Raw genomic sequence first — 12,675 nt, 5'->3', positions numbered from 1 at the left:
AAAAACGTGACGGCAAAAAACATCTGTAGCGAATATGCGCATGCGTTGCACTGTTTGCGTAGAGCAAAATGACACGCTCATTTGCTGATCGTGTGTTTCGGTTTTAGGCATATTGGCTTCGATATGCAAATAGCTGTACAAGAGCCGTACATATGTTTGTGCACAAACACGGATGCGCCCAGCAGGCATTACTTTGTACACGAAGTTAGCGCTCTGGTAATTTAATATAGCTCTATGGCTCAAACCCACATCCTGCAGATTTACCCACAGACCATGAGTTCAGTACGCCAGACCAGGAGGCCATGGCACTCCTCTGGATATGTACACTTAATAAACAAACGTTGTTTTCTTCATTGATAGGAGGATAAGAAGGAGGAAGTTAAGGAGTGGGTGCTGGCAGTATCCATGGACCAACAGGTGGAACAGTCTTTAGATCATGATGAGAGAGAGACTTACGTAGCATCCTTGGTAGCGGCGAACACCAACATTCAATCACTGCCTTGTGTTATAACTGGTGAGTTACTACCCCTTCAGCACTTGGAGTAAATTGTATTACATTGTATTGAAATAATTCCAACGATGGTCGGTTGACCATCATTGGAAATTGATACAAAAATTCCACTTTTCTTGGAAATGACAGCACACCAAGTGTCATGATACATTGTATTTTAAAAATTCCAACGATGGTCGGGCGACCATCATTGGAAATTGATACAAAAATTCCACTTTTCTTGGAAATGACAGCACACCAAATGTCATGATACATTGTATTTTAAAAATTCCAACGATGGTCGGCCGACCATCATTGGAAATTGATACAAAAATGCCACTTTTCTTGGAAATGACAGCACACCAAGTGTCATGATACATTGTATTTTAAAAATTCCAACGATGGTCGGCCGACCATCATTGGAAATTGATACAAAAATTCCACTTTTCTTGGAAATGACAGCACACCAAGTGTCATGATACATTGTATTTTAAAAATTCCAACGATGGTCGGCCGACCATCATTGGAAATTGATACAAAAATTCCACTTTTCTTGGAAATGACACCACACCAAGTGTCATGATACATTGTATTTTAAAAATTCCAACGATGGTCGGCCGACCATTATTGGAAATTGATACAAAAATTCCACTTTTCTTAGACATGACAGCACACCAAGTGTCATGATACATTGTATTTTAAAAATTCCAATGATGGTCGGCCGACCATCATTGGAAATTGATACAAAAATTCCACTTTTCTTGGAAATGACAGCACACCAGGTGCCACGATTTCACAGAATGCTTCAGACTATTATTCACTTACAGTCCAGTAAGGCATTTCATAATAATTTGGAAATTTTTTTTTTTTTGATGTTTGCAAGAGTGCCTCTGCAGGAAATATGTAAATATATCCTGGTTAGACCAGTGTTGCTCTGGGGCCTCACAAAATATGTTTCAAAGGATTGTTTAATTTCCCCAAATCTCATCCCGATTTGACATACTTGTTTCAAAGAGTTGTTGAATTCTTTGTTGATTTCAGGTTATCCCGTGCTGAGGAACAAGCTTGAATTCAAGAGACCCGGCAAGGCTGCCAACAAAGATGATTGGAACAAGTTCCTCATGGCTACCAAGGTAACGTTACATTTTATTACAGGATTCCCACAGTCATGGAAAAAAACCTGGGAAAACCTAAATGGCTTGAGACTCGGATCCAGCCCAAACGACTCCCGACTCGGACCCAACCCAAATGACTCCCAACTCTGACCCAGCCCAAATGACTCCCGACTCTGACCCAACCCAAATGACTCCCGACTCTGACCCAACCCAAATGACTCCCGACTCTTACGTCCCAACACAAATGACTCCCGACTCTGAACCAACCCAAATGACTCCCGACTCTGACCCAGCCCAAATGACTCCCGACTCTGACCCAACCCAAATGACTCCCGACTTTGACCAAGCCCAAATGACTCCCGACTCTGACCCAACCCAAATGACTCCCGACTCTGACCCAGCCCAAATGGCTCCCGACTCTGACCCAACCCAAATGACTCGGACCCATGCAACCCAAATGACTCGAGACCCGACCCCAATGACTCGAAACTTGGACTCAACACTTGGTACTCGGACACGGACTCAATGCAGAGGGCTCAGCTCGGACTCAACACTTAAGACTTAGACTGGACTCGAGGTTTTAGGACTCCATGCAAGACAAGTCTGGTCACCTTTTGTCATTTTTTTATTCCTTCATTTTAGATGTCACACAGCCCCGACTGCCAAGACGTCTTGAAGTTTGTTGGTCAGTGGTGTGGAGCAGCGCCCAATCAGAGCTATACATTCCAGTAAATCATCTCAAACTTCCCTCTTCAAGACGTGGAATTGTTGAGCTGGTCCCAGAGGGCCAGCCTAGTGTCGTCTTTGCACCTATCTCACTGACTGACTGACTGACTGTCACTTGTGAACCGGGCAGTGCTATCACGGAGGATTACCGAGTAATGCCAATGAACGTATAGCTATTTTTGGCCAATTGTGTATAGCCCCGGTGAAAATTCCAGTTGAAACCAGTTCAAAACCAGTCCCCATTTTTCAGTGCAAATGGTACCAGTTGAAACCAGTTGAACTGGTTTGAACTGGAATTGTGAGCTGGTGGACCAGATGCATGAAAAGACTCCCAGCGAAAACCAGTCTAAATCAGTTGAAGACTCAATCTTGTGCGCTCTTGATTTGTTTTACTAGGCTTGCTTTGTCTTGTTCAGTAAAGTTTTCGACATTTTATGCCTCTTACCATGCATTCCACTATAACAGTGGTGATGCTTACTTAATCCATTAAAGACTACATGTACATATTTCTCAATGTACAATGCTATGTGTCCAGACCCTTTTTTCCAATTTGGGCGATTCACAATGCAGTGCGCCACCAAGAGTTTGCCATGGAGAGTCCATCTTTCAACTCTATACGGTCGACAAAACATGGCCCATTTGAACGAGTGTCAGTAGACAACTTGAGCTGATTTGTTATAGATTGGGGCATAGCGTTCTGCTGCCTTACAAAAAAACACCATGTTGATACAAAGAAAAGAAAAGGGCCTCAAATACTACTCGAATCATACGCTTACAAAACAACTGACCGGAAAAAATAACAATTTTAAATGTCCCGCACTGCGAATTTGTCGCCCGTCTCCCGCAATGCACTGGCACTGGGAAAAATTACCTCTGTGGCAAACTCTTGGTGGCGCACTGCATTGCGAATCGCCTGAATTTGGGCAGATTTTGTCCTTTATATGATTCATTCACATTTCTTGGAAACAACAAGGTGCATCTATGTTGAAAGGTCTTAAACTGGACCATATATTCAAACCCTTAAAGCCTATAGCTCCAACTTATAAAACTTGACGAGCATTTAGTTAAGTTCTGTGCTCAAATATATGATTATTGACACAATGTCTAATGTGAAGATACAAGTAATAATAAGTGATCATAGAAATTTTTTTAATTCAATATTTATGTTGTGTGTGTATATGCAGGGTGTCCAGCTTTTATGATTTCAAGAGCTATAGTATTCAAGTTGATAATTTGTTTCTTCAAAAGAACCACCCTTCATAAATTGCAGCATCTAAATTCCTTTTTAGAAAAGTTTGTTCTGATATGTTTCTTGTATAGGTTAGAATTAATCGCCATGTTGACTGTTGGAGTTAAAGATGTAGAAAATGTTCTGGACACTTCTCGAAAGTCTCTCTATGTTGATGTTAAAACATTCCCAATGATTTTAGAAAGTGTTAAAGTGTGTACTCGTATATTAAGCTTCATTCTTGTGAGAATTCTATACATAACATTGTGAAATACGGACTGGTTGTGTATTAAAAAAAATTGATAATACATTTCGTTTCAGAGTGTCTTCATTTGGATTTTAGTTGTGATGTGATTTTCAGTATTTGTAAGTTGTAATAGATTTTTTTGATTGTAAATTTAAATGTGTATATTCTTTTGCTTTTGCAATGCAGCCAATGACAACCACAAAATAGCAAAAGAAAAAAGTTCAAGACTGTAAACCCTTTCCCATTTAGAGAAACAAAAAAGACAACTTACAAAAAAAAACACCTAAAAAGCAAGGGGAAAAAACACCAATGATCGCCCCTCGGAGGTGCTGATGACGATACAAACATGCATATACCTCTAAGGGCGACCTCAATGGTGGCTCCTAGAGGTACATACCTCTACGGGCGACCGTCAATGATCGCCCCTACAGGTACTGATGACGATACAATAAAACATTTTAATTTAACACACATTGTGTTACCTATTATGACCAAAGAGTAGAAATAAATTGCACTTAAAAACAACGAATTTTCCTTGAGTTATCGTCTCCACAACGAGTAAATTGGTTTGGTTCAACGAAGGTTGACTCTGAAATTGGCCTTAAGTACTCTGCGCGCTAAACACGCCTCATTGATTTGGTTACAATGTTTTCCTTGATGCATTATTCCTCCCGAAATTCAACAGATTTGTGTTATTTATCTTGTTTAATCAATATAGGAAATTAGTAATTTGCGAATTACTACATAAACACTGCTCACCTCATTTATTTTTGACTGATTTAACCCAAAATTCGGTCGAAATTTCATTTTGAAAAGCACATCTGTCCATAAATCATGTGTTTTAGGGTACTTAAGGAATATTTCCAGCAAGTTTGGAGATATTTCATTTTTTGTCCAAAATCGAAAAAACATGAGGGGTATAAACCCCTTGCAATTTTTGTCAATTTTGGTCAAAAAATTAAATTGCTCCAAACTTCCTGGAAAGGCTCCTAAGGGCACCTCGAACACATTCCAACTCGATTTAAGGACAGATATATCAACACAAAGAAATTCATATTTTGGCCAAATTTCATTAAAAATGTAAAGCTAACCCCTTGCAATTTTTGTCAAATTTGGTCAAAAAATTAAATTGCTCCAAACTTCCTGGAAAGACTCCTAAGGGCACCTCGAACACATTCCAACTCGATTTAGGGACAGATATATCAATACAAATGAATTCATATTTTGGCCAAATTTCATTAAAAATGTAAGGCTAACCCCTTGCAATTTTTGTCAATTTTGGTCAAAAAATGAAATTGCTCCAAACTTCCTGGAAAGGCTCCTAAGGCCACCTCAAACACATTCCAACTCGATTTAGGGACAGATATATCAATACAAATGAATTCATATTTTGGCCAAATTTTATTAAAAATGTAAGGCTAACCCCTTGCAATTTTTGTCAATTTTGGTCAAAAAATTAAATTGCTCCAAACTTCCTGGAAAGGCTCCTAAGGGCACCTCGAACACATTCCAACTCGATTTAGGGACAGATATATCAATACAAATGAATTCATATTTTGGCCAAATTTTATTAAAAATGTAAGGCTAACCCCTTGCAATTTTTGTCAATTTTGGTCAAAAAATGAAATTGCTCCAAACTTCCTGGAAAGGCTCCTAAGGGCACCTCGAACACATTCCAACTCGATTTAGGGACAGATAAATCAATTCAAAGAATTTCATATTTTGACCAAATTTCATTAAAAATGTAAGGCTAACCCCTTTCAATTTTTGTCAATTTTGGTCAAAAAATGAAATTGCTCCAAACTTCCTGGAAAGACTCCTAAGGGCACCTCCAACACATTCCAACTCGATTTAAGGACAGATAATCAAACATTTTTGCCCTAAACATTTAATATTATGTCGCCCCTTGAGGTTTCCACCTCTAGGGGCGACCATTAAATGTCGCCCTCAGCGGTTGTGACCGCTAGGGGCGACCATAATATGTCGCCCGTAGCGGTAATTGCTACCGCTGGGGGCGACCATTAAATGTCGCCCGCAGCGGTTGCAACCGCTAGGGGCTACCATAAAATGTCGCCCCTAGCAGTTGCGACCTCTGGGGGCGACCATTATGTCGCCCTAGCGGTTGCTACCGCTAGGGACGACCATTATATATCAATACAAAGAAATTCACATTTTGGCCAAATTTTATTAAAAATGTAAGGCTAACCCCTTGCAATTTTTGTCAATTTCGTCAAAAACTTAAATTGCTCCAAACTTCCTGGAAAGAACTCTAAGGGCACCTCGAACACATTCCAACTCGATTTAGGGGTAATTATATCAATACAAAGAATTTCATATTTTAGCCGAATTTCATTAAAAATGTAAGGCTAACCCCTTGCAATTTTTGTCAATTTTTGTCAAAAAATTAAATTGCTCCAAACTTCCTGGGAAAGACTCCTCAGGGCACCTCCAACACATTCCAACTCGATTTAGGGACAGATATATCAACACAAAGAAATTCATATTTTGGCCAAATTTCATTAAAAATGTAAGGCTAACCCCTTGCAATTTTTGTCAATTTTCGTCAAAAAATGAAATTGCTCCAAACTTCCTGGAAAGACTCCTAAGGGCACCTCAAACACATTCCAACTCGATTTGGGGACAGATATATCAACACAAATGAATTCATATTTTGGCCCAATTTCATTAAAAATGTAAGGCTAACCCCTTGCAATTTTTGTCAATTTTCGTCAAAAAATGAAATTGCTCCAAACTTCCTGGAAAGACTCCTAAGGGCACCTCCAACACATTCCAACTCGATTTAGGGACAGATATATCAATACAAATGAATTCATATTTTGGCCAAATTTTATTAAAAATGTAAGGCTAACCCCTTGCAATTTTTGTCAATTTTGGTCAAAAAATTAAATTGCTCCAAACTTCCTGGAAAGGCTCCTAAGGGCACCTCAAACACATTCCAACTCGATTTAGGGACAGATATATCAATACAAATGAATTCATATTTTGGCCAAAGTTCATTAAAAGTGTAAGGCTAACCCCTTGCAATTTTTGTCAATTTTGGTCAAAAAATTAAATTGCTCCAAACTTCCTGGAAAGACTCCTAAGGGCACCTCGAACACATTCCAACTCGATTTAGGGACAGATATATCAATACAAATGAATTCATATTTAGGCCAAATTTCATTAAAAATGTAAGGCTAACCCCTTGCAATTTTTGTCAATTTTGGTCAAAAAATGAAATTGCTCCAAACTTCCTGGAAAGGCTCCTAAGGGCACCTCGAACACATTCCAACTCGATTTAGGGACAGATATATCAACACAAAGAAATTCATATTTTGGCCAAATTTCATTAAAAATGTAAGGCTAACCCCTTGCAATTTTGGTCAATTTTGGTCAAAAAATGAAATTGCTCCAAACTTCCTGGAAAGACTCCTAAGGGCACCTCAAACACATTCCAACTCGATTTGGGGACAGATATATCAACACAAAGAAATTCATATTTTGGCCAAATTTCATTAAAAATGTAAGGCTAACCCCTTGCAATTTTTGTCAATTTTGGTCAAAATATTAAATTGCTCCAAACTTCCTGGAAAGACTCCTAAGGGCACCTCCAACACATTCCAACTCGATTTAGGGACAGATATATCAACACAAAGCAATTCATATTTTGGCCAAATTTCATTGAAAATATAAGGCTAACCCCTTGCAATTTTTGTCAATTTTCAATATCAACACAAAGCAATTCATATTTTGGCCAAATTTCATTGAAAATATAAGGCTAACCCCTTGCAATTTTTGTCAATTTTGGTCAAAAAATGAAATTGCTCCAAACTTCCTGGAAAGGCTCCTAAGGGCACCTCAAACACATTCCAACTCGATTTAGGGACAGATATATCAATACAAATGAATTCATATTTTGGCCAAAGTTCATTAAAAGTGTAAGGCTAACCCCTTGCAATTTTTGTCAATTTTGGTCAAAAAATTAAATTGCTCCAAACTTCCTGGAAAGACTCCTAAGGGCACCTCGAACACATTCCAACTCGATTTAGGGACAGATATATCAATACAAATGAATTCATATTTTGGCCAAATTTCATTAAAAATGTAAGGCTAACCCCTTGCAATTTTTGTCAATTTCGTCAAAAACTTAAATTGCTCCAAACTTCCTGGAAAGACTCCTAAGGGCACCTCGAACACATTCCAACTCGATTTAGGGGTAATTATATCAATACAAAGAATTTCATATTTTAGCCGAATTTCATTAAACATGTAAGGCTAACCCCTTGCAATTTTTGTCAATTTTTGTCAAAAAATTAAATTGCTCCAAACTTCCTGGGAAAGACTCCTCAGGGCACCTCCAACACATTCCAACTCGATTTAGGGACAGATATATCAACACAAAGAAATTCATATTTTGGCCAAATTTCATTAAAAATGTAAGGCTAACCCCTTGCAATTTTTGTCAATTTTCGTCAAAAAATGAAATTGCTCCAAACTTCCTGGAAAGACTCCTAAGGGCACCTCCAACACATTCCAACTCGATATAGGGACAGATATATCAATACAAATGAATTCATATTTTGGCCAAATTTTATTAAAAATGTAAGGCTAACCCCTTGCAATTTTTGTCAATTTTGGTCAAAAAAATGAAATTGCTCCAAACTTCCTGGAAAGGCTCCTAAGGGCACCTCAAACACATTCCAACTCGATTTAGGGACAGATATATCAATACAAATGAATTCATATTTTGGCCAAAGTTCATTAAAAGTGTAAGGCTAACCCCTTGCAATTTTTGTCAATTTTGGTCAAAAAATTAAATTGCTCCAAACTTCCATGAAAGACTCCTAAGGGCACCTCGAACACATTCCAACTCGATTTAGGGACAGATATATCAATACAAATGAATTCATATTTTGGCCAAATTTCATTAAAAATGTAAGGCTAACCCCTTGCAATTTTTGTCAATTTTGGTCAAAAAATGAAATTGCTCCAAACTTCCTGGAAAGGCTCCTAAGGGCACCTCGAACACATTCCAACTCGATTTAGGGACAGATATATCAACACAAAGAAATTCATATTTTGGCCAAATTTCATTAAAAATGTAAGGCTAACCCGTTGCAATTTTTGTCAATTATGGTCAAAAAATGAAATTGCTCCAAACTTCCTGGAAAGACTCCTAAGGGCACCTCCAACACATTCCAACTCGATTTAGGGACAGATATATCAATACAAATGAATTCGTATTTTGGCCATATTTTATTAAAAATGTAAGGCTAACCCCTTGCAATTTTTGTCAAATTTGGTCAAAAAATTAAATTGCTCCAAACTTCCTGGAAAGACTCCTAAGGGCACCTCGAACACATTCCAACTCGATTTAGGGACAGATATATCAATACAAATGAATTCATATTTTGGCCAAATTTCATTAAAAATGTAAGGCTAACCCCTTGCAATTTTTGTCAATTTTGGTCAAAAAATGAAATTGCTCCAAACTTCCTGGAAAGGCTCCTAAGGCCACCTCAAACACATTCCAACTCGATTTAGGGACAGATATATCAATACAAATGAATTCATATTTTGGCCAAATTTTATTAAAAATGTAAGGCTAACCCCTTGCAATTTTTGTCAATTTTGGTCAAAAAATTAAATTGCTCCAAACTTCCTGGAAAGGCTCCTAAGGGCACCTCGAACACATTCCAACTCGATTTAGGGACAGATATATCAATACAAATGAATTCATATTTTGGCCAAATTTTATTAAAAATGTAAGGCTAACCCCTTGCAATTTTTGTCAATTTTGGTCAAAAAATGAAATTGCTCCAAACTTCCTGGAAAGGCTCCTAAGGGCACCTCGAACACATTCCAACTCGATTTAGGGACAGATAAATCAATTCAAAGAATTTCATATTTTGACCAAATTTCATTAAAAATGTAAGGCTAACCCCTTTCAATTTTTGTCAATTTTGGTCAAAAAATGAAATTGCTCCAAACTTCCTGGAAAGACTCCTAAGGGCACCTCCAACACATTCCAACTCGATTTAAGGACAGATAATCAAACATTTTTGCCCTAAACATTTAATATTATGTCGCCCCTTGAGGTTTCCACCTCTAGGGGCGACCATTAAATGTCGCCCTCAGCGGTTGTGACCGCTAGGGGCGACCATAATATGTCGCCCGTAGCGGTAATTGCTACCGCTGGGGGCGACCATTAAATGTCGCCCGCAGCGGTTGCAACCGCTAGGGGCTACCATAAAATGTCGCCCCTAGCAGTTGCGACCTCTGGGGGCGACCATTATGTCGCCCTAGCGGTTGCTACCGCTAGGGACGACCATTATATATCAATACAAAGAAATTCACATTTTGGCCAAATTTTATTAAAAATGTAAGGCTAACCCCTTGCAATTTTTGTCAATTTCGTCAAAAACTTAAATTGCTCCAAACTTCCTGGAAAGAACTCTAAGGGCACCTCGAACACATTCCAACTCGATTTAGGGGTAATTATATCAATACAAAGAATTTCATATTTTAGCCGAATTTCATTAAAAATGTAAGGCTAACCCCTTGCAATTTTTGTCAATTTTTGTCAAAAAATTAAATTGCTCCAAACTTCCTGGGAAAGACTCCTCAGGGCACCTCCAACACATTCCAACTCGATTTAGGGACAGATATATCAACACAAAGAAATTCATATTTTGGCCAAATTTCATTAAAAATGTAAGGCTAACCCCTTGCAATTTTTGTCAATTTTCGTCAAAAAATGAAATTGCTCCAAACTTCCTGGAAAGACTCCTAAGGGCACCTCAAACACATTCCAACTCGATTTGGGGACAGATATATCAACACAAATGAATTCATATTTTGGCCCAATTTCATTAAAAATGTAAGGCTAACCCCTTGCAATTTTTGTCAATTTTCGTCAAAAAATGAAATTGCTCCAAACTTCCTGGAAAGACTCCTAAGGGCACCTCCAACACATTCCAACTCGATTTAGGGACAGATATATCAATACAAATGAATTCATATTTTGGCCAAATTTTATTAAAAATGTAAGGCTAACCCCTTGCAATTTTTGTCAATTTTGGTCAAAAAATTAAATTGCTCCAAACTTCCTGGAAAGGCTCCTAAGGGCACCTCAAACACATTCCAACTCGATTTAGGGACAGATATATCAATACAAATGAATTCATATTTTGGCCAAAGTTCATTAAAAGTGTAAGGCTAACCCCTTGCAATTTTTGTCAATTTTGGTCAAAAAATTAAATTGCTCCAAACTTCCTGGAAAGACTCCTAAGGGCACCTCGAACACATTCCAACTCGATTTAGGGACAGATATATCAATACAAATGAATTCATATTTAGGCCAAATTTCATTAAAAATGTAAGGCTAACCCCTTGCAATTTTTGTCAATTTTGGTCAAAAAATGAAATTGCTCCAAACTTCCTGGAAAGGCTCCTAAGGGCACCTCGAACACATTCCAACTCGATTTAGGGACAGATATATCAACACAAAGAAATTCATATTTTGGCCAAATTTCATTAAAAATGTAAGGCTAACCCCTTGCAATTTTGGTCAATTTTGGTCAAAAAATCAAATTGCTCCAAACTTCCTGGAAAGACTCCTAAGGGCACCTCAAACACATTCCAACTCGATTTGGGGACAGATATATCAACACAAAGAAATTCATATTTTGGCCAAATTTCATTAAAAATGTAAGGCTAACCCCTTGCAATTTTTGTCAATTTTGGTCAAAATATTAAATTGCTCCAAACTTCCTGGAAAGACTCCTAAGGGCACCTCCAACACATTCCAACTCGATTTAGGGACAGATATATCAACACAAAGCAATTCATATTTTGGCCAAATTTCATTGAAAATATAAGGCTAACCCCTTGCAATTTTTGTCAATTTTCAATATCAACACAAAGCAATTCATATTTTGGCCAAATTTCATTGAAAATATAAGGCTAACCCCTTGCAATTTTTGTCAATTTTGGTCAAAAAATGAAATTGCTCCAAACTTCCTGGAAAGGCTCCTAAGGGCACCTCAAACACATTCCAACTCGATTTAGGGACAGATATATCAATACAAATGAATTCATATTTTGGCCAAAGTTCATTAAAAGTGTAAGGCTAACCCCTTGCAATTTTTGTCAATTTTGGTCAAAAAATTAAATTGCTCCAAACTTCCTGGAAAGACTCCTAAGGGCACCTCGAACACATTCCAACTCGATTTAGGGACAGATATATCAATACAAATGAATTCATATTTTGGCCAAATTTCATTAAAAATGTAAGGCTAACCCCTTGCAATTTTTGTCAATTTCGTCAAAAACTTAAATTGCTCCAAACTTCCTGGAAAGACTCCTAAGGGCACCTCGAACACATTCCAACTCGATTTAGGGGTAATTATATCAATACAAAGAATTTCATATTTTAGCCGAATTTCATTAAACATGTAAGGCTAACCCCTTGCAATTTTTGTCAATTTTTGTCAAAAAATTAAATTGCTCCAAACTTCCTGGGAAAGACTCCTCAGGGCACCTCCAACACATTCCAACTCGATTTAGGGACAGATATATCAACACAAAGAAATTCATATTTTGGCCAAATTTCATTAAAAATGTAAGGCTAACCCCTTGCAATTTTTGTCAATTTTCGTCAAAAAATGAAATTGCTCCAAACTTCCTGGAAAGACTCCTAAGGGCACCTCCAACACATTCCAACTCGATTTAGGGACAGATATATCAATACAAATGAATTCATATTTTGGCCAAATTTTATTAAAAATGTAAGGCTAACCCCTTGCAATTTTTGTCAATTTTGGTCAAAAAAATGAAATTGCTCCAAACTTCCTGGAAAGGCTCCTAA

General features: G+C 37.7%; 1 protein-coding gene across 1 annotated transcript in view; it reads left to right on the top strand.

The window, feature by feature from the left end:
- The window catches only part of LOC119728985 (intraflagellar transport protein 172 homolog), a 44,797-nt gene extending 42,125 nt beyond the window's left edge, over positions 1–2,672 (top strand). Inside the window, exons 36-38 of the mRNA XM_038201462.1 lie at positions 361–514; positions 1,532–1,623; positions 2,248–2,672. Coding sequence (XP_038057390.1) covers positions 361–514; positions 1,532–1,623; positions 2,248–2,337 — 336 coding nt within the window. The 3' untranslated portion in view covers positions 2,338–2,672. The remainder of the gene's footprint in view (positions 1–360; positions 515–1,531; positions 1,624–2,247) is intronic.
- The last annotated feature ends 10,003 nt before the right edge of the window (positions 2,673–12,675 follow it).

Source organism: Patiria miniata, unplaced genomic scaffold (genome assembly GCF_015706575.1).
Source record: "Patiria miniata isolate m_02_andy unplaced genomic scaffold, ASM1570657v1 HiC_scaffold_20, whole genome shotgun sequence".
NCBI lineage: Eukaryota > Metazoa > Echinodermata > Asteroidea > Valvatida > Asterinidae > Patiria > Patiria miniata.
This window is presented reverse-complemented; position numbering and strand designations above follow the sequence as displayed.